The 25,846-nt window shown below is 41.9% G+C and overlaps 4 protein-coding genes across 13 annotated transcripts in view; 3 read left to right on the top strand and 1 right to left on the bottom strand.

The window, feature by feature from the left end:
• The first annotated feature begins 831 nt into the window (after positions 1-831).
• LOC146522434 (lysophospholipid acyltransferase LPCAT4-like) lies at positions 832-10,670 on the top strand. Its single transcript, XM_085155504.1, has 13 exons — positions 832-1,168; positions 2,943-3,306; positions 4,361-4,473; positions 4,592-4,652; positions 4,985-5,043; positions 6,253-6,287; positions 6,798-6,852; positions 7,173-7,255; positions 8,028-8,153; positions 8,264-8,417; positions 8,607-8,699; positions 8,781-8,919; positions 10,437-10,670. Exons 1-13 carry the CDS (start codon positions 1,079-1,081, stop codon positions 10,592-10,594), a joined length of 1,530 nt encoding a protein of 509 aa, XP_085011630.1. The 5' UTR covers positions 832-1,078; the 3' UTR covers positions 10,595-10,670.
• Positions 10,671-10,769: 99 nt separating this feature from the next.
• Positions 10,770-14,294, bottom strand: LOC146522433 (uncharacterized). Its single transcript, XM_085155501.1, has 6 exons — positions 13,804-14,294; positions 13,622-13,719; positions 13,240-13,481; positions 12,993-13,121; positions 12,344-12,424; positions 10,770-12,228 (listed from the first exon to the last, which is right to left on the bottom strand). The coding sequence occupies exons 1-6, from the start codon at positions 14,292-14,294 to the stop codon at positions 11,170-11,172; spliced, it is 2,100 nt and encodes a 699-aa protein (XP_085011627.1). The 3' UTR covers positions 10,770-11,169.
• A 1,489-nt stretch (positions 14,295-15,783) lies between these two features.
• On the top strand, positions 15,784-20,308 carry nop10 (NOP10 ribonucleoprotein homolog (yeast)). The gene is made up of 2 exons (XM_085155509.1): positions 15,784-15,992; positions 19,985-20,308. Exons 1-2 carry the CDS (start codon positions 15,939-15,941, stop codon positions 20,123-20,125), a joined length of 195 nt encoding a protein of 64 aa, XP_085011635.1. The 5' UTR covers positions 15,784-15,938; the 3' UTR covers positions 20,126-20,308.
• A 2,227-nt stretch (positions 20,309-22,535) lies between these two features.
• The window catches only part of slc12a6 (solute carrier family 12 member 6), a 31,350-nt gene continuing 28,039 nt past the window's right edge, over positions 22,536-25,846 (top strand). For 5 of the 10 annotated variants that reach the window (XM_085155492.1, XM_085155491.1, XM_085155494.1 and 2 more), the window contains exon 1: positions 22,537-22,718. The gene's annotated coding sequence lies outside the window, so the exon portion shown is untranslated. The other 5 variants (XM_085155488.1, XM_085155487.1, XM_085155490.1 and 2 more) reach the window with 3 other exon arrangements.

Genomic DNA, 25,846 nt, shown 5'->3' with positions numbered 1-25,846 from the left:
TTATAACCTCTGGTCTCCTCCCCCCTACAGTAAACACCCCCACAATGGAAATACACTAGTACAGTGGCCAAGGGTGCTGACACCCTGACCCCCACCTCCTTTTAAGGTAGTGTCCGTTTGCCCTTTGTCTGCTCCCCAGCCTCAGTAATTTTTGCTTCATGCCCTGGGGGTGGGGGTTGATTGTCCTTCTGCCCTGTACCTCAGTTCTTTGTTCCCATCCCAGGCCTATTTTCTATTTTGTATCCTTACACCCATTAACCACAATATTATAATGTTGCAAGCAATCACAAACTATATTCTCTTTAACTCTGATGTATATTACGGAATCTATTCTCAACAGTTTCAAAGATTTTTGTGATGCCTCTTGTGAGGTAGAAGTTTAAGTTTCAGGTTTAGTGAATGAAATTTTAGTAGTCTATTACACTAGGGTGACTAGATCTTACTCTTTATCAGGTCTGCACTGTGTTTTTATCCCCTTTTGTCACTGTCACGCATCTTGAGATAATGTGCCACAGTTTGAACAGCTCGTCTGGCTTTTAACCCGTGGATATGAAGGGGAGTCTTTTTATTAGAGGTATTTTATATACAGAGCTAATATGATATTTAACAGGCTGAGATGCATATAATGGGTATTTGGGACTTCTATGAAATTAAAATGACATTTTAAAGTGTAATTTGTAACTGTTCCCTGGTGTAAGTGAGCTTCTGTACCTTCACCTAGGTAATGTTTACCTCTCACCCAGTGTTGTGACTTCAGGGCTCAGTGGCGTGGGCTGAGGGACTTGTAAAGGGGCGTGACAGGTGATGAAGTAACAAACAGAGGGTATAAATTCTTTAGTATGTGTGCGGTTTGGCCACGAGGACGGTTTCTGCTAGCTTATCTTTGTTTCTAAGGCTGTTTGTTTTGCAGCGTCCGAGCTAGCATCAGCTAACACTCAGGTTTTCAAACTCCAAACTGCCGAGGACAGTTTTCCGAAAAAAGAGTGGCATTTTTAGATAAACTTTCAGCAGCTAAGGAGCCTGAATCGCTTTTTGAACTTTTTATAGTTAGTAAAACTTGTTTTTTTGCTAGTTCGCCATGCAGAGCCAGAGCAGCAGGGCTGCTACACAGGAGTACCCGAACCCTTTCATTCATGAGCTGAAGCTGACCAAGGCGCAGTGGATCAAGGTACTCATTACATGTATTGATTTTATGCTTGGAAGTAGGGCAGGATGTCAGGCAAACCTACTGCCCTGCTTTAAACAGTTAATCTTCTGCTTAACCAGAGACCCTTGCTAACTCTGGGTTTGTTTTGTTTGTTTTTGGAGGTTATAAAGGTAATCCACGAAATGCTAATTTATGCTACCAGATGTGATAGCCTGTTTTATTTTGTTTTTAAAGCTCAGTTTCCCACATATTTCTGCTTAAAATTAACTTAAAACATAATCAGAATTAAAATGATCAAAATCCAATTAAATAATCAAAGTGAGTAAATGAAACGGGAATGTTAGATGGATATTTATTTATTGAGGAAAATTATCCACTGTTATTAGAAAAAGTATGTAAAAATCTCCTTTTCTGGTCCTTTTTTGTAACTTCCTCTGTAAATATAACATTATTGATCATTTCAATATTTCTGCTATAAGTAGACAAGTCTAATGGCACTAAAAATGTTTGTGAGATCAGGTATTTGGTCATTTAATTATTCAGAAATATGTTTCATAAGCATGGTCTTTTTCTAGTCTAAATATAACTAAAAGTGTCACCTAATTTTTTGCCCCCTTTTTTTGCACAAGTAGATAAATCTAAACAAACCAAACTGGAGAAAGTATATCCATCCATCCATCCATCCATCCATCCATGTACCCTGCCTCTCGCTCTATGACAGCTGGGATAGGCTCCAGCGCCCCCCGCGACCCTGAAAAGGATAAGCGGAAGCGAATGGATGGATGGAGAAAGTATATCAAAAAACAATTTTGGTATGAATTTCTCAATTAATGTAACCTGATTTTCCCACGCTTTTACTGTAATTAGTAATCAAATTTAGCAAATAAAATTAGTTAATTACTTAATAAGTATAAGGACCCAATAGTAATTACCTAAAATTGGGAAAAAATATCTAAAAACTTCTATTCTGACCTTTTTCTCTGAATGTATAACTTGATATAACCTAAATCATAAACCAATTTTTAAATATTTTTGCTGTAAATAGATTAAAAACTAAACAAACTGAACAGATGAAATAAGGCTGAGGAAAATGCTCCATTGCTGCACATTGGTGATTTTAGAGAAGTGTGTCTCTAGGAGTAGCAGTGAATTTAAAGGTCATATTAGAGGTAAATGCTTTGATTCAGGGATGGGGTGAAACTATTTAACTTTTAGGTCTGTTCTCAGACTGTATGTTGGTGACTTTTCTTAAGACGAATGATGTAGTGAAGGTCAGACGTTAAATCTTTTGTCAGGTTTTTCATGGTCAGATCTACCCATGCCACTTATCGAGACTTATAGACCTTTTATAATGGGTTATACACCAAGTCACATTAACCTGCTAACATACAAACTCACATCTACTTTTTTAAAACTCAATTCTTCCGTAATGAGGCATCTCTGTTTTGATATAGAGATTATAAATCCAAATCATAGTGTTTCTGTACAGAGTATATAAATATTACACATCTGTAAACCAGATGTTTGTTTGGATTTTCTTTGAAAAGTTCGTTTGAACCTTGACACGGAGGAGTTCACTGTAGTTGCTTGTGCCCAGATCATCTATATTTTGCTAACATACTATTACGCATACAAACGAGAACTAAAGCTTTAATATGTGTTTTTTTCATCAATTGCGTGTTTTTTAAGAATTATTTTTCTTAAAAATGAAAGAAAGCCATGATGATGTGTTTCACTTGATGGGACCCCTGCATTATGTTTAAAGAACAATAATTTTACCCCTCTGATCCTGCAGGGCATAATCCTGGGCTGCACCCTGCTCCCCATACGGGTCTTCCTGGCGTGGATCATGTTAATCGCTGCTTGGATCGTCGCTGTGCCGAGATTGGCTGGCCTGTCTCAGGAGGAACGCTCCAAACCCTTATCAGGCTGGCGGCGCTGGTTGTTCCACCCGATCCTGTGGCTGCTGGGCCGTGCAGTGTTCTTCTGCGTGGGCTTCCATTGGGTTAAGGTGAAAGGTCGTAAGGCGGATGTGAAGGAGGCGCCGATCCTGGTAGTGGCGCCCCACAGCAGCTTCTTGGACATGGTGATCATGTTTCCAGCCGGGGTGCCGTCAGTTGTGTCGCGGTCGGAAAACATAAACCTGCCGGTCATAGGAGGTGAAGAGAGAGATTGTTTACTTTGCCATTGTTTATACACCTGGAAGCACCTGTTGGATCGCTAAAGAGTCTCTTTTTTAAGTATCCTGATGGGAGCTGTTGGTGTTTCTCTGTTTTGCTGACTGAGACACAGTTTACATTTTACAGCCTGAGCTATCACTTTAGTCATTTATTGAGGTCTAGCTTGCATTTGCAGTATAGACAGGATGCCCACGTACTGTGTAGTAATATCTAAAGTAAAAAATGAAGATGATCCAGTGACAAGATCAGGAGCTTCACTCCTCTAGCTTCTAATCTGCTCTATCTGCTCTAATAGTTCCTGATTATTAGCCTCTTTTGGCTCTCAGCGAAGGCGGTCGCACTTTTCTCCTCTCCTGCCCTTATTTTCCCTGCTTAGCCTCTTATGTCCTTGTCTTGTCTTGTGTTTTTACTTACTTTTCCCTGGAACACTCTGGGTCACACTGGGTTGGCTGGAAGACTGTTTACTTAGCCTGGCAGGGCAAAGGACACTGTCTCAGCTGAACTCTGGACACACACACACACACATACACTGATATGCACACATTGATCCCCCTCCCTTTCCAAACGCCTTCGATGCTTGTGCCCTTACCGGGGAAGACGGCAGTCGACTGGACCAGTGCAGACATGCTGCAGGACCGGATGCGCTGTCTACACCGGCTCTCTCTTACCCTTTACCCGCCCCTGTTGCTTGTCTTGTGTTTCTATGGTGTATTGATAGTCATGTGCTTTTTGTGCTGAGGTGTTTTTTCTGTTATCAAACTGTCCTCCCACTAGGAGCTCAGTCTGAGTGGAGTTTTTTTTCCTCCTCCTCTTACCTCATGTTATGTATTTTCGTTGTTTTGTTCCTATCAGCCTACCTTTCTGACATGTCTCCCCAATGTGATGTTTGTGTAAAGTTGGTCAGAAGGTTCCTTTGTAAGTGCGCATGCGCCATTAGACGCTGCCTGCTGTAACCTAATTTCCTTCAGGATTAATAAAGTATTCTGATTCTGATTCTGATTAGATTTCTGGGATTTTTTTTAAAATGTTTCAGCTCTGCTGGAGTGCAATCAGTCTGTTCTTGTGAGCAGGAGGGATCCTGAGTCCAGGAAAGAAGCCATCTCAGAGCTAAAGAAGAGGGTCACCTCCGAGGGATCCTGGCCTCAGGTGAGATGTTTTTGTGTCACTCGATACTCTTGTGGATTATGTCGTCTTTCTGCTAAAAGGGATCATTAATATATTCAAGCATAAAGACCGAAACTGCCCTTTCTTCATACCTGCATAGATACTGATGTTTCCTGAAGGAACCACAACTAATGGCCGCTGTCTGCTCAGATTCAAGACTGGTGAGTTAAATCTACACGCAGAGACAAAGAAAACCCCCTAAGACATAAATAAAATGTCACGTGATGCCATGTTTCATTAAAAACTAAACCTAATAATAATAATGATTAAAAAAAGTTAAAACCACTGTTTCTGAGATCTTAAGCACCAGATTTGGGTTGTAAAAGAACAAATACATGGAGGTTAAAAGCATATCTAATCGTGTTAAATGCTTTGAGCTTCGACTCCTCTCACTCCGTGTCTCAGGTGCTGAGCACTCGACATAATAGGAGGAATCAAAGATTGAGAAGTGAGTGAGGAGTTCTGTCTTATTTCTGTGTCTCTGTCACATCAGGTGCTTTCGTTCCCGGCGTCCCCGTCCAGCCCGTCGTGTTGCATTACCCCAACGAGCTGGTGAGTAAAATCATTAAAGCAGCAGCTTGATCTGCTAGTTATCAGCAACACAGCAGCTTTTTGTGAATTACGACGAGGACAAAACCTCCATGAAATGAAATGTAATAAATTGTAATTGTACGACAATGCAGAGGCAACATTTAGTTTCCTGCCAGTAGAGTTATGTGTTGATTTGGGGTTTTTCAGGCAAGCTTTCACTTGTTTTGCTGCCTGTAGTTAATCTGAATGAATGCAGTTAAACCTGCTGCAAATAAAGACATTTATCTGCAGTGACGTCCATACGAGTCTAGTTTGACAGGAGGCAAAGACCAGAAATGTAATTTTTCCTCCCACTACCAGGCAGGGTTTGTGAGTTATTTTAGCCGAGATGGCTGCAGTCAAAAGGTTACATCTATCTGCAGCTGTTCAGCTAGCACAGCGAAAGAGTCACAGAGCAGGCGTCTGTGAGCTGATGTTAATTTAGGCCAAATACAGCACAGAAGGAAAAGGAGGAGCTGGGGTGGATGTAGGCTGCCAAGCCCACCACCAATAATTTTTAAAATAGTCCTGCTAAAAGGAAGATGAACACACTGGAGCAATCACTTTGAGCACTTTCTACTATATGCATTGTTTACCTAGTCAAAGAGATTCATATAAGCCCTTTTTTGGGTTCAGTAGCTCCCCCATGGATAAGTAAACATGCAGACTGGGGGAGCAGAGGATCAAAACACTGCCCTTCCAGCGACTATGGCTTTCTGTGGCTCTACCTCCTGACCTCCAAGTATCCAAGAAAGTTTCTTTGTCAGAGCGATGAAACTAAACTGCTCTGCAGACACATCAGAGTACAGGCTGACCAGAGGTCCTTACACAGAGGAGGACAGTAAAGTTACATAATAAAACAAAACAACAAAACAGAATGAAGACAATCGTAGTGATAATCTTAATACTGAAGGAGAGTTAATCCCAGACTGAGAGAGCCAAATCAGCATTATTAATGTCATGTGGGAGTCTTTGATATAGTCACTGACTGACTTGTGAGGCCTTATAAAAGGAAACTGTTTGTGGTGCCAGGCACCATTTAAACACACTGTGGCGTTTGCACACGCTGGGTCCTGTCAGCGTGTGCAAACGGGGGAAATGAAATACTGTTAAAGACATGCTGTGAGAAAATGCGTCACTCAGACTGATGCTAAACAGTTCAATGCAAGCTTTTCTCTGACTCTCCCTCAGGATACTATTCGCTGGACATACAAAGGAAGCAACTGGTGAGTCTGTTCACTTCTCCAGCTCAGAATCTGTGTGTTTTATTGATGACATTTTGAGGCTGCAGAATGAATCAGCTGGAAGCCTCCTGGACTTTGGACCTTATTTTTTTTTTTAACTCTTTTACTTTCTGAACCTGCTCATGGGCCTGAGAAATGCTGCTCATGAGTTTTAACTGTCACTAATACACAGAAAGTGTGTATTAGCTTGTTAGCTTTGCATCAGTGTTATAAATCCTGAATGATTAGTTATACAGAGGGCTACTTAAAAAATAAGGAATTTAACAGACAGTTCAGACAGTTAAATCTGAGACTAAATGTAAGCACAGGTTTTTGCACAGGTCCCTTTTTTAGCATCAGCAATCAGTTTATTTAAGAAAAATATGTAATAATGAGTCACATATATCACAATGAATTACTTCTTAGGGCTGAAAGTTGTATAAGTGGAAGAAAATAGATGGATGTGTGGATTTTGAAAAAATAACCAATATCTTCCTGTTTTTGTCTCGTTAGGTTTCAGGTGCTGTTTCACACGCTTTCACAGCCGTACACCAAGATCACTATCGAGGTAAGAGCTCACTGAGGTTAACCACCACGCTTGTTATCAATCATTAGACGTTATCAGCACATCTGATGATGTAAAGGTGTACACAATGTGCCTTTGGCACAGGTGATATCAGCAGTGGAGGGTGTGAGCGGAGGTGTGGCAGAGATTATGTCTTCAGTTTTTAGAGCTGCTTTGACAGCGCACATGTCTGCAGACAAGATCCTCTGCGTGCGTTTGTGTTGATTCGTGTGGACACCCTGCCTGCCTCTCTATTGAGCTGTTACTGTTGTCTAGACACTGTAAACACACAAATCAATGTTTGCCTGTTTATTGTGCTGCAGTTCCTGCCGGTTTACACTCCCTCCGAGGAGGAGAAGAAGAACTCCAGACTGTTTGCAGGCAACGTTCAGAAAGTCATGGCGAGGTGAGACCCACGTCACACAGCTGCTTTTATTATGACTCACTCGTTCACCTGAGTGTATCAGTACTTGCTTCTGGAAACTGCCATCTGCTATCAGCCATGCCAAACTAAAACGTGTGACCCTCCAAACTAAAAGGAATCACAGAAACCACTGAACACACGATAAAAACTGCTTATTTTCTGCATCCAGTGTCCTGCAGGACTGTGCGGCTTAGCTGGGCCTTCATCTGAGACCCTGACATGTCACACTCAGCTGTTTTATTAGTATTGTGCTTTAGATAAGAGGAATCCACCTGATTACAGCCAGTTAAGACTCACTGATCGTCTCATAAGAGTTTTGGATGTTGTGTTTTTATAAGTGTACTGTCGTTAAAGATGTCTCATTATCATTCTGAAATGAAACTCAAACTAGCTTTAGCTGTTTTAAATAAAAAAGGCTTGCTGAAAGGCACCTGCTGTTGGTTTTTCTGGTATCTCAGGGACTAAATATTTGTATAATGACTTCGGTGTAGCAAGAATAAATATCTACATTAGTTGTTTTTGTTGGTGTATCTGTAAACTGCACTTTGGAGTCACATTGATCCTAACAGAACTCACAGCCAGTGTTTCCATTTAGAAAGAAGAAAATGTTAGAATAATAACAGAGTCATCCAGTAATTCAAATAGAATCACTCCAGACCTGAAAGGACTCTTCAGGCAGATTAAAGGGAAATCTTTGTTTGACTTCTGTGTGTCAGTTGTTGTAATCTGTTTGCTTTTTTCTTCTGTATGTTAGCGCTCTGGGAGTCCCTGCCTCAGACTACGTGATGGCAGGCCGGATTCCAGTCAGTAAGCTGAATGACCTCTCTGTCCCGCTTGAGTCTCCTGGGAAAGAAGCAATGGCACTTCTATACAGAAAAGGGTGAGAGCCCGTTTGGATTTACCTTTTACTAAATCTGGTTTATTTATCATGTGAGAAACTCCTCCTCATCCTCTCCTCACACTGTGGTCTTTGTCCTCCTCTCCTACCAGTCTGGGCCCACGTGATGTAGAGGCAGCGTTGGACAGGATGATTGACAGGTGTCGCTCAGGAGCCGAGGGCACAAAGGTCAACGCAGAGGAGCTCGCCTCCATTCTCGGGCTTAACAAAAAGACAGCCATCCACATCTGCAGCCTCTACTCTAAGGTACTCTTATTGTTAGAGCCAACCAAGCTCTTCGTCAGCCACAGATGTTCCAGATGTTTTGATTTTTGAGGCTTGTCAGTTTATTCAGTAGCATATGAGTTTGCTGAAGGAAGCAGAGCAGAAGAAAGGCCACCAAAATAAAAGCTCAGATGACAGAGAATGTGTTTTTGTGTGCTTGTTTTGTTTCAGGATGACACTGTGGACCTCAGACACATCTACTTCAATATGGCAGCCCTTAACGGACATGTGGACGAGATCTCTCTGTTTCACTCTGCTTTCGCTGTAAGTTCTGCTCTCTTAGATTCATATTTCAAGCAGACCTCTTGTTTTTGTCGGTGATGACACAGCCTTCTTGTGTTGCAGGCGTTCGACAGAGAGGGCAGAGGCAGTCTGACTAAAGAGGAGCTGACGGAGCTCATGGGAGCACTGCTGGGTGTTCCTCAGCAGAGCACCGAGGAGCTCTACGACGCTGCCACCGAGGACCAGGAGCAGCTCACTGAAGGTGAGAGTCAAACGGCGAACCAGCTGCTGACGGCACATCGCTGTGCAGCCGCTGGAGATTATAGAGCTGCGTGTTAGCGTTGTTGCATACAAACTACAAACTCGTGGCGAGTGTGAGGATTAGCGAAAAAGGTGCAGACACAGGAAGTTTTAGCCGCTTGTTAAGGGATGAAGCATCGACCTTGCTCGGTTGAGGCTAATATCTGCTTTAACGTGTTGTAGTGTATTGTGTTTTATTTTATTTAAATAAGCCCCTAAAAATAATCAGTGGTCACTGTGGGCTTCTCTGGCTGTTTATTAGCACCGTTTATGTGCAGCACATCTTTAAGCTCAGTGTTTAATGGCTTACAAGGTTCACGGGTCACCAGACACATAAATGAGTGCCCTATAAAAGAATCACTCTGAGTCTGCCTAAGATTTCAGTGGCTACATGAAGCAGAGGATCAGGACGTTTTGATAGCCAGTAATACAAACCACACAGCAGCATATTACTTACTAACCTTGTGTTGTGGATCGATCCTCTCAGCTGTTCTCCTGACTGTTTACCATATGATTTCATTTGCCTCTGCCCATCAGGGACCTTCACATTGATTTTTATTGAGGGGAAAACACTCATGCTCCAGCTTCACTGTGCTAATGTGTTTATATTACCCTAACCATAGCCTGTAGCTAGCCACCAGGCAGTGCACTGTTATATCCCAGCTAGCCCAACTTCAATAATCCCACAAATATAGCTGCTGTTTATTTCCTGTTGTCATTTATGTGTGAAGTAACAGCAGAGCTGCACGTTTTAGCTTATTAGAAATCCCTCAGTAAGAACGTTTTGAACTCTAGGTGATGCTGCAGTGTTTGAGCTTAGGAACCAGACAAGAGTTTGGACTCACTAACAACTAATCGTGTCAGAAAAACACGGGATAACAAAAACTTTGAAACCACAAACTGGAATATTGAGGCTGAATTTCCAACTGAATTTCGTGTTTCCAATGGGAATAATGCACGCTGACATTTGATGTGCAAAACTACATGAAACGCAAGGCTGGAAAGAAGATAACTCAAAGGATTAAGAACCCACGAGGGCCATCACATCCACCAGCAGAGAGTTACGTCTGTAAATAATAAACTATCTGCATTAACACAGGAGCATAAACACATCGTTAGTCTGCAGGACCATGTTTGTGGGCTTCTTTGATAAAGTCCTCAGTTTAATGTGACAGCTCTTTTACTCAGCTCAGGTTTTTTGTACTTATTTACTGTTGACAGTGATTAAAGTAACCTCTTTGCTCCCCGAGCCTGGGGATCTGGGCCTCTGCATCAGCCGACTGAAAAGCCAGTTTTGTCTAGTTTATTAGTAACTTTATATTTTATATTACAAATTTCTATCAGAAAAAATAATCATCAAACCTAGAGGATACATGTGTTTAACCTGAGCTTGGTCTTCACTGAGCTGTGGTGCCTTATGCTGTGTTAAACTAAACTAAGGGGGATGGGAGCAGCTAAAATGTCTTCACATTTCCACAGAGAGCTTGCTGCTCGTGTTGACAACCCACCCGATATATCAGAAAGTGACGAAGGGGATCCTGCAGCCCAAGAGATCGCCATCCGCCAACGGGACGTCTGTGAACAACAACAGAAGCCTCCTGAACAGCTCCGTTAATGAGGACAAGAAGTCCGAATGATGATCTCCTTTCTGTAATTGGACCTTCTTTGTGTTTCCCCAGAGTGCATGATGGCAGCTTTTAAGTCTTTTTTTCCAGCTGTTATGTTTCAAAAAGTGTTACATATCCTATTAGTCTGCACCGACACAGAAAAGCCAAAAAAAGAACCTCTGAGGCTTAAAGTTAGTCTGAGTGATGCTGCTGTGGCGCTCTGAGGTGTGAGGACAGCTCCTTTTTTTTTTCATCCTCATTGTGTACAGCCACTGTCATTTGTATTTATAACCTTTCCACTCATATGTGTTTTAGTGACTTTTGTGTGGTTAAAGGGATGATGATGATGATGATGATGATGATAGTAATAATGATAATTGCATGTGCAAAAACAAAGTATACTCTGGAAGATTTATTCTGTGTGAATGAACCGTGTTTACATTTGACAAATAAACTGTGAATTCATTTACAAAACCTTGTTGGTTTTCCCGCCTTAAGCGCCTGTAACAGATCAAACTGCAGCAGGAAATGGACGTTAAGTGTCCTGAGGGGTTTGTCACAAATGAACATCATTTTTCTCTTACTCGTTTATTTTTCTTTCAAACCTAGCTTCTTTTGGCTTTCCTGCTTTTTTTTGTGGGACTCTGCTCCAGTTGCTCCATTGCCGTCCCTGCGTTTTCTCCCGAGCGTCCCCTCTTCCCGCCGGCCTGCCATCCCTGAGTGTGTTTCTTCGCTGGGCTCACCATGAGGTCTGGGCTGGCTTGGTTGTTTGACGCGGGTGATTTTTGAACTTGGGGCATTGTGTCGCGAAAAATCCCTTGAAAGGTGTTTGTGCTTTCAGGGCACGTGTTTGGGAGTGATCCAGATGCTCTTGCATTGTCCTCATGTCTGACAGTAAAAGTGAGCTCACCATGCATCCCGTCCTCCATGTTGGGACTCTTGAGCTGTTTCTTCTTTGTCGGCTCCAAAAACTGCTCTGCAGTGCTCATCAGTTTTGTTTCCCGACTCCGCTTTCTCTTAAATGACTGCGTTCCTTGTTTTTTCTGCAGTTTTTTCTTCTCCTTGTCTTTCTCTGTTCCACGTGTTCTTTTAAGGACCTCAGCAAGCGCTTCGAGAATGTTGGTCTTGGGTTTGGTCTGGTTCTCCTCACTCGCCTGAACCTCCTGATCGAGAGTTTTTGTAGTCACACTTTTCTCTCCGCCATTCATGCTTGGCTGCTTCTTGTTACTCTTTGTTTCTCCTCCTCTGGAGCCAGAGTGGCTGGCTGAATCAGAGGGAGGGGAGGAGGATTGAGCAGGTGGAGCTGTGGTCTTCCTGTCCAAGAAGGACAATATGGAATTCAGTGTGTCGTCACTTCTAAAATCCTGGTCGGGAAACAAGTGCAGGATTGATGCGAAACATTCATCTTGAGAAAAAGCATCGGAGGCATCCAGAGGGTTGTGGTTGGGTGAAGGCGGTTCTTCTAAAAGGTTTGAAAGCAGGAGGGGGGAGCAGCTGATCCCAACTTCATTCTGGGCTGAATTTTGTCTGTTTCTATTGGGGCTACTTGCAAAGAGGGAGCCTGGAGCGTCCAAAAAGAGTGACTGTGAAGATACCGGAGGTGTTTCTCCGTCGAAATGATCGCTGTTTGCAGGACATGGAGGCAGCTCCTCCTGCAGGATCATCTGTAGAGCAAGAGAAAAAACAAAATATCGCCTAAACATTCATTTTCAATAAATGTTTATGTTTTTGTTTTTTAATTATTGTTACTGTACTGTATCAGTATTTAAAGGATGCTACCTCTTGCTCTTGTTCTTCAAAAAGGTCCTGGCTGGCAGAGAGGGGAGTCATGAGGGCTTCGATATTCAGCGTGGACTCCACCTGGCACAAAGAGCAAAGGCAACAGTTTGAACAACAAAACATCATAAAAAGGGCTGATACTCAGGAAGTGCTGTGAGCAAAATGTGCTGCAAGTATAGTTACAAAGCTTTTTTATGAGTGAAACATGTTTTTATTAAACATGTGAACATAATGCAAAACAAACTCTTGTAGAGGATACAAAGTTAGAGAAATACAAGGATCATGCACATCTAGTACAAGCAGAGCGTAGTGGTAAGCGGGACACAAATTTTGTGTCCTTTGCTTTAGCTAGCGGTGAGCACAGCGTAAGCTGCGTCCAATGTGAAAGGGCCTTCAGGGTCATCCAGGCAAAAACTGGACTCTAGGTAAAAATCTGTATTCACCAACTAGTTGGCAAGATTTAATGTTTACAAACAGAGGCATCGCCGCCTGCTGGCTATTACAAGTAATTCAAATCACAGGTCCCCATCAGCTTTTTCTTAACAGCTGCTAACGGCAACAAATATATAACACTTTTTACATAATTTATTGGTGTGATGCTGTCTTCCTGCTCTAAATATAATGAAAGGGTTATGCATGGACAGTTTACCTTACTGACAAACTCCTCGTCTCTGCACAGCTCATCCATATACTCCAGGAAGGAACTGTTTTCCATGTTCAGGTACCCAGCCTCCCCATGCTCCTCCTCCCTGGGGTCTTCAGCCTGAGTGGGAAGCAGCTGGAACAGACGAAGGGTAAAATATCTATACACAAACACAGCTTACAAAATTTATTTTTTCTGCTTGTGGATGACTTGGTTGAAAAAGGCTGTTTACAGTTTCAATACAACTGCTCACCTGGTCAAAGAAGCGCTCTAGGAGACTAAAACATTCCTCAATGGAATGTTTGTTCACTGCTTCCTCATCTAAAGAGGCTGTAGGTCCGGGAAAATCACAGTCCTCTGTAAGACTGGCTGGGATGTTTTCTTTGGGAGTCTTGCTTTCATTGACTGTGTTGGCATCATTGCCTGGGTCGGCTTCATTGCCTGGGTTGGCTTCATTGCCTGGGTTGCCTTTGTGTGGATTGTTCTTCTGGTCCTCTGTTAGTGAAGACAGGCATAGTAAAAACGGGACATGAACTATTAGTTTTTATTTCTCACTACTCTGCTAAAAGTCTAATTAAATTTCAATCATATTTGATTTTTTTTTCAGCTGGTGGTCAGCTTAGCTGTTCAGGTACCTTTTGCACAGCTCATTGACCCCTGACCTCCTGACCCTGCATGCACCTCTGTCCACTGTGATGCTGTTGTCACCTCTGCGGGCGAACTTATGTAGACCCTGTGGCACAAATGGTGGGGTCAGACACAATCAAGACATATCCAGTAGTAGTTACTGTAACATGTGCAGTAATAGAGCCCTTACTGGTCTGCACAGTGAGTCTGAGGGAGCAGCACGATCTGCGGACACAGAATTGGTGGGAGGTGCCCGGGCCTGGACCTGACCTCTGGCAAGGAGCTGAAGGGCAGCTGTATGTAGGGCTGGGCCTTGTAACTGTAGGTGGGCACGGGCAGCCAGTAAGACTGTTGAGAAGAGTAGGGCCTATACACGGGCTCGCCAGGCGATAAAGGCTGGAGGTGGAGCGGAGGCGGGTAAACAGCTGGCAGGAGGATATGGAAGGAGTTCTCCTGGGCTGGGAGATGCTGCACAGCATGCTGCTCCTTTCCTGGATGCCAGTCTACTCTATTTGTTTGCCTTTCTGTAGCTCTTGTTTTGGGGAGAAATGGAATTACCCTTGCGGCTGAGCTCACAGGAGAGAGCTGCTGTTGCTGAAGGTGCTGCCAGTGTTGCTGCTGAAGGTGTTGGTGGAGGTTGGGATGTTGCAGGGACAATGGAAACAACCAAGCTGGATCCATTCTGGTTCTGTGTGTTTGCTTCTTTACTGTCAGAGATAATAGGGCGATTCATATGTCAGAGGTCAAAGCATGATGGCCGGACTGGTTGGAGCTGATAAGAAGGCATCAGTAACTCAAATAAACACTTGTAGGTGCACACAAGGTAAGCAGAAAAGCATATCTGAATGCACAGAAGCAGAAGACCACATCTGGTGTCACTGCTGGCAGCCAAGAACAGGAAACTAAGGCTCTAATTTATACACAATTCCCAAAATTAGACAACTGAAGATTATAAAAACGTTGCCTCTTCTGCCCAAAGGCTCGTGTCTTATCTTAAAGCCAGCTTTCACTCTTGCAAACAGGTGCTTTGGAACTCCACGTATGGACAGCTCCACATTAACTAACATGTAAATGCTTTGGCATAAAAACAAATATGTCATTAATAACACGACGAGCTGTGACCGTGTCACCTACGTGGAAATATGTCAGAAACGACAAACAAGCCGAGCCTGAGAAGCTTAGAAGAGCGATCTGCCTTTGAAAAGACCGTAGTAAGAATAAAAACAGTGATGCTGTGGGCTGTGTGCTCTGGCAGAGTATACTCTAACTGTGTGACTGTTAGACAACAACATTACTTAGCCGGGCTCAGTGCATGCAGATAAGTTTTTATTATTAACTTAGTGTTTAGGTGAGGGAGTTTAGATGCTTAAGACTGGATTAGCTGAACTGGTGGTACAGAGTCACCTCTAATTTCAACACAGTGGCTTAATATGAGCAGTTATGACAACCTTTATGAAAACAATCAGTGCTCAGTGAAAGATATCCATACAGTGGTGTTTGCAAACACAAGACAGCCTTTCAGCGTTGCATGCACACGACAGAAACAGTGCACACTGTAGTTAATAGCATTTCTCGGTTGCCTTACCTTTGCTAGTGAAGATAAACTAATCTTCTCTTAGATGCTGTAGTAGGTGCACACTCTGCTCAGACCAAAATTCAAAAGAAACCAAATGAAGGCCAATTTTTGTACGTAAACATTCCATATTTCACCCACAGTGATGCACAAGAATCCCCCCCCCCCTCTCCCTCACCCCACACATACACACACACAAATTACTTTATTTATAGTACACCTTTTATGCATTGTAACTTTTTATGACATGTGGGCTCATTGTTTTGTTTATTTATTTATTTGTCTCTTTTTGATTGCAGATACAAAGAGCTGTAATGTTTTATGAAGGAGTACAACATAATCATTAATGGAAAAAAGCAAATTATGCAAGAAACTTCAGGTTTAAAAAGCAGTTAACATACAATTTAAAAATATTTTTATCTTATCTTTATTTTTATTTTATTTTTTAAAATTGGGTCACGTGACAATAATAAGCGATCGCGGAAATGGCAACAGAGTTCGCATCTTGTCTCCAGGGTATCGTTTGAGATTCAAACGGAATGCAGAGGGTAGAAAAAGCTAGTGAGACTTCGTTTCCCAGAATGCTCTAAGTCCTGAACCGGATATCCGCTCTTCCGTCCAACGTCCGCTGCACGTGGAAATCTAAGGGAAAAATAGCGCATTACAGCAATTTTTGAGTTGTTTTCGATATAAACAGCTCCGTATACATATTTTGAACCCCTGAAGTGTAAAAACAAACCAGCTCGGTCGGGATGTTTCTGCAGTATTACCTGAATGAAAACGGGGACAGAGTCTACACTCTGAAGGTAAAGTTGTGTTTATCTCCGACATGTTTCGCTTTATTCTTTGTAAACGTGTCTCCGCTGCTTCACGTAAGGCTGCTAATGTTAACGTAGATGTAAAGAGCTGAAACACCTGGGAAAATGCCCAACTTTAAAATATGGTCTGTTTTTTTATATTTATGTTTGTATACAGTAAACATTACAGCAAAACGTTTCGGGGATTTTATCGTCACGAAGCCACCATACGCACAGTTTGTACGAGTCGCATACGTTTAAAAACCTGAGTGGAGTATGACTCGATAATTGTCATAGCTTGAGGTAAAACTGCTTTGAAATCAAAATAAACACGACAAAATACAAGACGTATGCGTTTAACTAAAGCTATTAAGTAGTAGTTAAGTATAACATAGTGAAATATGTCAAATTGAGCAAGTGAAACATGATAAAAGTAGGTGGCTGAAAGTAGTAAAACACGACAGTTAACAGAGTTTATTGGGCAGAAGTTAAAGTAGGCTTTGGCATGTAGCTCAGGTGTGGTGGGGCAGTGTGACTTTGCAGAAAGTTGGAACAACAGTTTTCTTTAATATCTGTAGTGTAATGTTTTGTGGACAGGCTGCTATCTGCTGACAGCCCCTCTAGAGCTTGACTGGTCACAGCAGAGCCAGCTCTATAAGCAGCTGTATTAGAAGAGCTCATTATAATTGTCGTCCCTGTAAATTTTGTATAAATGTGAGACCAGCCTTAATCTAATCCAACAACGAGGACTGCACCTCTTCACCGTAGTCCAGCACTGCTCTGGAGTGTGCCACAGTAATGCAAACCAACCAGGTAACCTCAGCGAGCAACGCATGCACAGATTCAGTGTCTGATTTTCAGGTATCATGAGATGATTTGGGACGTTAAGTTTTCAGTTTTATTTGTCATATGCAAGTTAGCACAGGGTCAACATCGCAATGAAATGTATTTGACAAGCAGAAGACAGTCACTCAGCAGAATGGTACAGTAGAAAAAAATAAAATAATCAAAAAATAAATAGAAAAGCAGCAAGAGCAAAATATTAATAAGATGTAGTAAAAGAAATAAGAAATTTTCAGTTAACTGACTAAATATATATATATATATATATATATATATATGTGTATGTATATGTGTGTATGTGTATATATATATATATATATATATATATATATATATATATATATATATATATATATATATATATGTGTATGTATATGTGTGTATGTATATATATATATATATATATATATATATATATATATATATATATATACATACACATGATGTACACACTAGTGGTTAAATAAAGAAAATCTTAAATAGGAATGTGAGGGGGGGCAGATGGGATATTGCACAGGAATGAGCAACAGTACAAAAGTTTTTGTTTTTTGTGGCAGTTGTTACAGTATTGCACTTTTTAAAAAACATAAATATCAATAAAGTTGAGTGACCAGTGCAGATTATACAGAGTACTTGTGAAGCTGCAGGGTAGCTTCTGAGTGCGTCCTGTGGAGTGTGTGTGTGTTGTGGTTGAGGTGTCGTATGGCTTGATGGTAGAAACTGTTTTTAAGTCTTGTAGTCCGAGCAGACAGACTCCTGTAAAGTCTGCCAGATGGTAACAAGGAGAACCGCTGATGTGCTGGGTGGCTGTGGTCCTTGATGATGCTGTGTGCTTTACGGAGGCATCGCTGAAGATAAATGTCCTGAATGGCAGGAAGCCTCGTGCCAGTGATGTGCTCTGCTGGCAGAGCAGCTTCCGTACCAAACTGTAATGCAGCTCGTCAGCAAGCTCTCGATTGCACACCTGTAGAAATTTGAGGTGATGTTGGCGTTCAGCTTTGAATTCCCACACAGCTAAGCGGTCCTTACCTTAAAGCGTAACTCCTCTGCTTCTCCTGCGGTCCGCTCTTGCTTCCATCTTCCTCCATCTCTTGAGTGTGAGGTTATCACACATTAACTTCTAAGTAGACAGATGCTGGGTTAGGACTGCACAGACGCAGTTTCTGTGTTTGGTGGTATTCATCGGGGTGTTTTGAAATTAGCTGCGATTACAGAATAACCAGATATGTTGGGCACGTAAGAGGGTATGCGCCCACAGACGAATGTTTGGAGTTGCCCTCGATGCGTTTTGTCCACCGTAAGGACATGTCCAACACTTGGTAGTTTTTACTTAAATGCTTTTAGTTGACTTTGAGGTACCTCATGCTTTTTTTTGTCGCATTCACTGTGAACATTTTCTTGCGTGACTACCTTTTAGCTGTTGTGTAGTTTTATCTTTCTTCCTAATAAATAAATGTACATCTTGAGTTGCTTTTCATTTTAACCATGTTGTTTATTAAATCTGCCTCTGTTGGAAAGCCCTTTCAACAGCAACGGTGTCTTGCATCCTGTGACTTTCCAATCAGCTTGAAGGAAATGAGAAATTATGGGCAAGTTTTAGCTCAACAACTGTTGGTTACCTATTAGTTAGGTCACAAGTGAAGAAACTCTAGTGCTGGCTTGTAAAGTTGGGAGGTGGTCTAGTTGCCTGGGGCCAGTGAACACACAGCCTGAGGGGGGCAGAAGCAGTGTGCAGACACAGGAAATCTCAGTGATTCAATGTGAACTTGGAAATATTTTGTACACTCAAAGAAAAGGGAACTGTTGGAGCTGTTTTTTCAGATATAGGTTACTGGGGAATGGTTTTATTCCTCCAGCCCACTTAAGATCAAATTGGTCTGAATTGGGAGCTTTATTGAGGAATATAGGGCTCAGAATGGACAAACAGTGAATTCAGACAATAATACCATGACACCGACAATTGCAACAAGATTAGTGTGAAGATGTTGGACTAAATGAATAAATAAGGGATACCTGGTTACGATACATACAGTAAATAAATGGGAACTTGACAGTGTTGTGTAAATGGTATATAGACAACAAAGCGGTGTATACAGCTCGATTTGGTTCAGCAGCAGTAATAATGGATGTTTTAAGTACAAACATTATGAGAGTGTTGGTGTTACACAGAGTCACGGCCTGTGGGAAGAGACGATCCAGGTGTCTGCTTTTTTGGCATGAAGTGCTCTGTAGCGCTTACCAGTGGGGAGGAGTTGGAACAAGTTGTTTGCAGTATGTCTGTGAAGGTTCTCAGATTGTGATAGGTCTGCAGTAATTTCGCCTGCTCGTTTCCTGACTCTGGATTTGTACGAATCCTGCATGGAGGATGGGTCGGCACCAACGTTTGTTTGTTTTACCTGCAGACCCCAGTGTCTGTTATAGTCTGGCCTCGTCCTGTTAAATCCAAACCATACAGTAATGTTTTTCAGAGTACAGAGAATGAACTTCTTGCAAAAGCTCAGGCTGTTCATCCTTTGCCGTGTCTTCTTGATGATTTTGTCTGTGTTGGATCCTAGGAGGTTCTGGATCCCAGAAACCTGAAGGTTTCCACAGCACACACAATAATGCTGAGTAAGTAATTCCTGCCCCTGTGGCAAACATTACGTCTTTAACACTGGGACGTGTCGTGTCACTGGTGCTGAACAGCTCCAACTGAAGTCTCCACATTTCTGAGCATATTCAGCTCAAGATTGTTCTGATTACACCACAGGGACAGCTGTTCAACCCACATCTGTATGGAGAGTCATCAGTCATTTCATCTGCACATTTCATGATTTTGACCTACAGGTCTTTAGTGGTGCGGTTGTTTGTGTAGAGGAGAGGACACAACTCTTGAGGCCACCACAGCTGATTTTTCCAGGTGTTGAATGTGGTTCTCCTCAGCGTCATCTACAGCTTTTGCTGTCTGTGTCTCAGGGTCCAAAACTGGGCTATGAGGACCATGACTTCTGACTGCTGCAGTTCTAAACTGGTCCTGGGTCTGAATGGTTGTCTCTCTCTCTCCCTGTGACCTGCGACCCTGCCAGCTGTCATGGAGAAATCTGAAAACGCACTGAAAATCTATTTTCATGATTTGAAACCCTTAAAAAGCACAAGCAAACTCTTTTCTCTTTCCACAGAAGGTGACTCCAGATGGGGAGCCCACCAGCTCGGCCCACCCGGCTCGATTCTCCCCAGATGACAAGTTTTCCCGGAACCGGGTGATATTGAAGAAACGCTTCAACATACTGCTGACCCAGCAGCCCAAGCCTGTCATGTGAGGAGGAGGAGAGAGACATACCAGGATGGAGCTACAAGGAGAAGAGCGAGAAAACACCTGAGCCGGATTTAAAGGACTGCTCGTACCCTCCACTGATGTGATGATGGAATTTGTTCAGATTTTTTTAAGGGTGGCGGTTTTTAATTTGTTCATGCTAAATAAATCTTTGCGTCATAGCTTCTCACGTGTTGCCTGTGTGTGTCTAAAATCCAGACTGGCTGACAGCTTGTTGGACAAATGAAGCATTTAAATGCAGATAGTCTTTAATGTGCCACCAACCTACCAGCCAGGGGGCGCTGTAGTATGAAGGTTGTCCTACAGGATTTCCCTATATTCAAAATAACACGATCACGTAATTTGTGGCATTACGAAAACACACAGCCGATTATAGATTTGAGGAAGCACTTTAGCTGAGCTTGCAGATTTTCTCCATTTGTTTCCCAAGACAGCCATAACTTCCTCTCAAAGCTTTCTTTTTAAAAATCATGTCTTTTACTTTTGCAGCCAAACACTGGATCGATTTGTAGATATAGGACAGCCAGGTGACTCTTTGTGTGTGACTGCACAGGGCTTTTTTTAATTTGTTTTGTTTTTTTTAATATATCTTTTGTCCACCTGTCCCACATTCTGATTGGCTCCATTTTGAAATTCAGTGCTGTTAGAGAAGACACTTTAAGTCCTGACTGGTACTGAGTGGCTGTGATCAGAGGTCTCCAGCAGGTTAACACTTCACTTGTGTTTTGCTGCTGACAACATGTCAAAGGTGGAACTGCAAGTGACTCCAGCATCACAAGATTTGTGCACATGATGCAAACTAATAGAAAGGAAATGTAGATGTCATGGTGTTGTACCTTGGAGTAAACAAGAGGGTATTATAAAAAAACAAACTCAAACAGTATTTATGCTAAATGTTGATTACTGCTTATTTAAAAGAAGCCAATACAAAGAACTGGTACAAAGCTGACCTCCAATTGTTAAATAATGGATGGACATCGTGAGGGAAGTCACTTTTATGTCAGCTGAATAATGTGCTACCTTTTTCTAACTTAGATGGATTAGAACTATAACTTGGTGAATATAGTTTTTTTTTTTTTTTTTTTTTTAAGAATTTGTCTGCTTTATTAAAATGTGACAAAAAGTTTAGAAAGGAAAAAAGTTGTAATTCAAAAAGGTGCATGTGAACTGACACCCATGTTTTTGTGGGAAACAAACAGCAGTTATTCAGACCAAAAGGAGAAAAGTACTAAAATTCACCTCCTTATCCTCATTAAATACTGCTAAAAAAAATCAAATTTAAATTAAGGGACCCATCACAAATTAACCCAAAGTCGGTTAAACTCCAGGGAGATCAGAGTGTACGGTTTGGAAACAAATCATTTGTAGAAAGCCAGTAAGGAATCGTTTCTCAGACTATTGCTCTTTCCTTATCCCTCCTCACTGCCGTTGTCACTCCTGTTAACCTGAGGGATCACCTTGTATGATGAGATGATGAATGGTGTCCTGCTGGATCTTCTCCCAGTCCTAGATCAAGATATCTGTGGACTCCTGCACAGCATTTCTGACACGATGAAAGGTCTGGGCTCAGGTCTGAGGTGTGTGAGGGACAGTCACGTCCAGAATGCCTGAAGGCCTGATATTGTCCCACATGAGATGAACCCTGGGTTTACTGCATCAGCGTAAGGTCTGAGGATTTAACCCTAGCACCTTTTTGACCTGTTTTCAGGCTGACTCTTATAAAGACGGATTAACATGCCCGAAGTTGAACCGTTTTTCACTGAAATGATCAAGCTTTCCCTTCATTTTCTTGAGCCATATATTTACTTAGTACTTATATTTACTTAGATTAAAATCAAATTACCCGTAAAAAGTACTTAAAGCTTTCCCAGCAGAAAATACAGTGAAACAATGGAAATAACTGATTACTGAAGTATTTTTTAGAAGAACATACAATTTAATTCAGAAAATAGCAAAGGCCATAGCATAGTATTTTAATTTTACATTCTTGAATTGTTAATGCAACAATAATTCATTTTAGAGCTAGGTACTGGTTCTCAATATGTGGATTTGGGCCTAGTCCAAAGGGCCAGACAATAAGTGTGAGGAAAGAAGCAAAACTAATGTTAGCTGACAGAAGTACTTTAAAGATATTTTTAATATGTTAAGTAACTAGTAGCTACAGCTCGCAGATAAATATAAATAAAAGTACCAGAAATGTATTACAAATAGCAAAAGAGTGTGTAAAAAGTAAATCTGTATTAAATCTGGTATTGATCAAAAATATATTTAAAGAAATAAGTGATGCATTTCAAATTTTTAGCAGCACTGTTCGTATTGGATAGCTAGCCGCTGTCTATTCGAACTACATTTCCCAAGTAGCTTTTACCCCGTGTCTGTCACTACGCATGTGCAAGACGTTGGAGCGACGGCGAGGAATAGAGGACCCCCCAGGCGCTCGCGCGTGTGTATGGTTGAGTCGGTTGAACAACCAAAAAAAAAAAAACAACAAGTCCCGAGAAAACCTGGGAGACACTCCCAAATTTTTAGTGATTTAAAACAGCCATATGTGCATAGGGCCACATGGAAGCCAGAGCCAGGTATGTGTTTCATGTGATAACTGTCTGAACTCCGGGCTTTTTCTCTATCGGTGTCGGTGAGGCAGCCGGGGCTCCGCGGAGTTGACAGTATATGGCACGGCTAGTCGCTGAGCTAGCTTCGGTTAGCCGCGCCGACTGTAGACGAGCGGCTTCACCCGATACGACCTCCCCGTATGAGTGTGTGTATTTGTTACCACCTATGGATATCTGGTTGATGGGTCGGCGCTGGGCGTGATGCTCTTCGACACAAGACGCTTGGTTGAAAGGAAAATCACAACTTTGTGAGTAACGAGCTAATTACCCGGCCGGTTTATCCCGGAATAACCACGCGTTTTTGGACGTTTTTTTTACACCTTTATTTTCAAGCCGCTCACAGGTCCCCCACGTCGTAAAAATCGATCTTCGCGAGGTTTGAGTTAATGTCTGCTTTGCATTTTATCCTAACGCTGGCTCTTGCCATATCGTGTCGTCTGCAGGTGTTCAGTGACCGGTTCGAGCCAGAATTATTATGGCCAGCTTAATTGGCTTACAATGGGCGGTGGTTAGAGAGGCGAGCATCACAGCCAGCTTTAATTTCCCTAAACTGGTTAATTAAAGACTTTTCTTAATTGGTAAAGGTGTGTTTGGCCATGTCCTAGTCTCTGGATCATATTTGCTTACAGCCGCATTACCCTCGTGATGGAGGCTGCCTGCCAAAAGCGCAAGAGGATCTAATCTCCCTAATTTGACTGTAAAGTTCCTTAACGATAGTAAAATTAAGGCAGTATTTTCACTTAATTGATCTCAGACCTTGAAAAATCTTGAACTAGGTGAGGTTAAAGCCAGTTACTGCTAGTTTAGCTAAAATAATAATCTTTAGTCATGCCGGTTAGATATGTTTAGGAGGTGAGGTCAGGTAGCCTCACAGATATTGATCTGGCAGCTTGGCAAACTAATCCATGATCATTAATACTGGCCCACATTGGTAGCAAGGCATTATGACTGTCTCCTGATGCAAAGGTAACAGCTTAAAATGCAAAAATAGGCCCCGAGTTAGCAGGAAAAAGGAACAAAATGTGCTCAATCCTTATGCTTGGACAAAAAAGGTGGCTGAATATGCTGTAATGTTATCTAAGTGACACACATAAGAGTAAATGTGTGTGTTTAACACATTCTTTAAAGGAAACCAGAGCCAGGCATTTGTTTCAAATGACTAATGTTTGAGCTCTGAGGGTTTGTCTTGGGCATTTGTAAGTGTTGATAAGGCAGCATTAATAAAAAATGACCAACAAAGAGGCACCAAAATTTTGCTGGCACTGCTTGGGTAAAGGGTCACTGTAAATAAATCGCTGCTCAGTGAAAATATTGTAAACTGTATGCAGTAAGACAAGTGAAAATCAGTCAAACGAATGTACCCAAAAGTGCAGTGTTAAACATTCCAAGGTTAAAGCAATGCTATGTGTATTATAGATAAAATATTATAAGTAAATCCAGGTGTAATGGGAAGTTTGATGGCCACAGGTAGGAATGAATTTAGGTTTTCAGGTTTATTTATAAATGTTCTAGAGTCAAAACACAAGAATTCACCTCTAAGTGCTTTATATTGTGAGATAACCCTATAATAATATAGAGAAAACTCAAAAACTAGATGACTCCATATGAACAAGTACTTAGTGATAGTGGGGAGGAAAAACTCTTGGGATGAAGACGGGCCAAAAGAGACACATGATTAGTACCTTCCAACTAGTGGATGACCTGCTCTTTCTCCTTTCTCGTCCTCTGCACATTGCTAGGGTTTTTTTGTTTTGTTTTGTTTCTTTGTTTTTTTTAAACCAAGCTGTTGTCGGTGAAAACATCAATCTCGAGGTTTCAGAACAAGATTTCAGAAACAAGCTCATGACGTCATGATCACTACATCATTCTTTTCTACCGTCTATGAAGCCAACATTGGCAGTCACATAAAGGTGGTCATCAACTGGATAGGTCAGCCCAGGGCTTCCCAGTTTAGCTACTTTGGACACTCGTACTATCTGCGCCCTGAGGTTCAAGTGTTCTTCTGGGAATAGTGATGCTATTTCCCAGGGATTCCATGGTGGTGGTCAGTATCATATAGTTGGTCGTGTCACATGTCGGGAAGCTATTATTTCACTTACAAGATCATTGAACATGCAACAGTGAGGGTTACAGATGATTTATTTTACCACAGTGGTGGATCAGTATCATCACAAGCCAAAGTATCTGTGTTATATCAGAAGTGTAATAAACTGTGCATCTGTGGATTGAGGCATTCTATGCAGGGACAGATATATTTAAGATTGGGTGGATATCCACGAATTTATCAGTTTTTCTGTCTCGTTCTTTATTGATTCTTTTATGATTAATTGTGGAAAAATTTAAGCCTCCACAGGTTTGGAGAATCTGCAAAACTCTAAAGACAAGTAACAGAATTTGATAAAATCCTGCATGTGACTCAGGCATGCAAAAGCTCTGCTGCCATGAGTTTGATGGCGTCATTTAGTTACGCACAACTGTGAGAAAAACACACTGATAGAAGCATCTGATAAGCCTGGAGACATACAGCTCACATGGACTGGGTCATTTTGGAATCAGCCCTCAGTGGCAGTTTTAAAGGCCACTGCTTGCTCGTTGACCACAGCATGGTCACTGAATTGTTTCTACATTGCTCTCTGTATGTTGGCATCGCTACACATCAGCGTGAACTTAAAGTTGGGTTAGATTTAGACGGGCGTGTCGGTCTGTAGTGGGAGGCAAGGCTCAGTCGTCTATCAGTGAATGTCAGACTGAAGATTGAGGTAGTAATATCTGCGCTGAGGCTCTCTGACATGTTCTGCCAGCTCATTCTATCACCTCACTGTACGTTGTCTGCCCCCCCCCCCCCCCCCAAAAAAAAAAAAAAAATCTAGTTTTCTTATTAGAAACACATGCTGGTGAGTTATAATGGAAACTAATTTAGGTGTAGCTCAAATATGGCTGGAGGAGGCTCATGAAAACAACCTCACGCCCGCCTCAGAGCAGATGCTTTTCACACTGCAGCTTTCTTTATCTTTGAGAAACCCCCCTCTCCACCCATCTCGTCCACTTCTGAATGCAGACTGACAAAGACTGTTAGACGGGTAGCGTTATAAAAC

The sequence above is a fragment of the Neolamprologus multifasciatus genome, chromosome 3 (genome assembly GCF_963576455.1).
Source record: "Neolamprologus multifasciatus chromosome 3, fNeoMul1.2, whole genome shotgun sequence".
Classification (NCBI taxonomy): domain Eukaryota; kingdom Metazoa; phylum Chordata; class Actinopteri; order Cichliformes; family Cichlidae; genus Neolamprologus; species Neolamprologus multifasciatus.
Note: the sequence above shows the minus strand (reverse complement) of the source record. Positions and strands in the feature narration are given on the sequence as shown.

Bases quoted from the DNA above. Each gene is read 5' to 3' on its own strand.
- LOC146522433 (XM_085155501.1), bottom strand. From the start codon at position 14,294: ATGGATCCAGCTTGGTTGTTTCCATTGTCCCTGCAACATCCCAACCTC. The intron at 13,720-13,803 runs GTAAGGGCTCTA...TTTGTGCCACAG, and splicing joins CAGACTCACTGTGCAGACCA to GGTCTACATAAGTTCGCCCG. The intron at 13,482-13,621 runs GTACCTGAACAG...CTTCACTAACAG, and splicing joins GTCAATGAGCTGTGCAAAAG to AGGACCAGAAGAACAATCCA.
- nop10 (XM_085155509.1), top strand. From the start codon at position 15,939: ATGTTTCTGCAGTATTACCTGAATGAAAACGGGGACAGAGTCTACACT. The intron at 15,993-19,984 runs GTAAAGTTGTGT...CTCTTTCCACAG, and splicing joins ACAGAGTCTACACTCTGAAG to AAGGTGACTCCAGATGGGGA.
- LOC146522434 (XM_085155504.1), top strand. From the start codon at position 1,079: ATGCAGAGCCAGAGCAGCAGGGCTGCTACACAGGAGTACCCGAACCCT. The intron at 3,307-4,360 runs GTGAAGAGAGAG...AAAATGTTTCAG, and splicing joins AAACCTGCCGGTCATAGGAG to CTCTGCTGGAGTGCAATCAG. The intron at 8,154-8,263 runs GTGAGAGCCCGT...CTCTCCTACCAG, and splicing joins GCACTTCTATACAGAAAAGG to TCTGGGCCCACGTGATGTAG.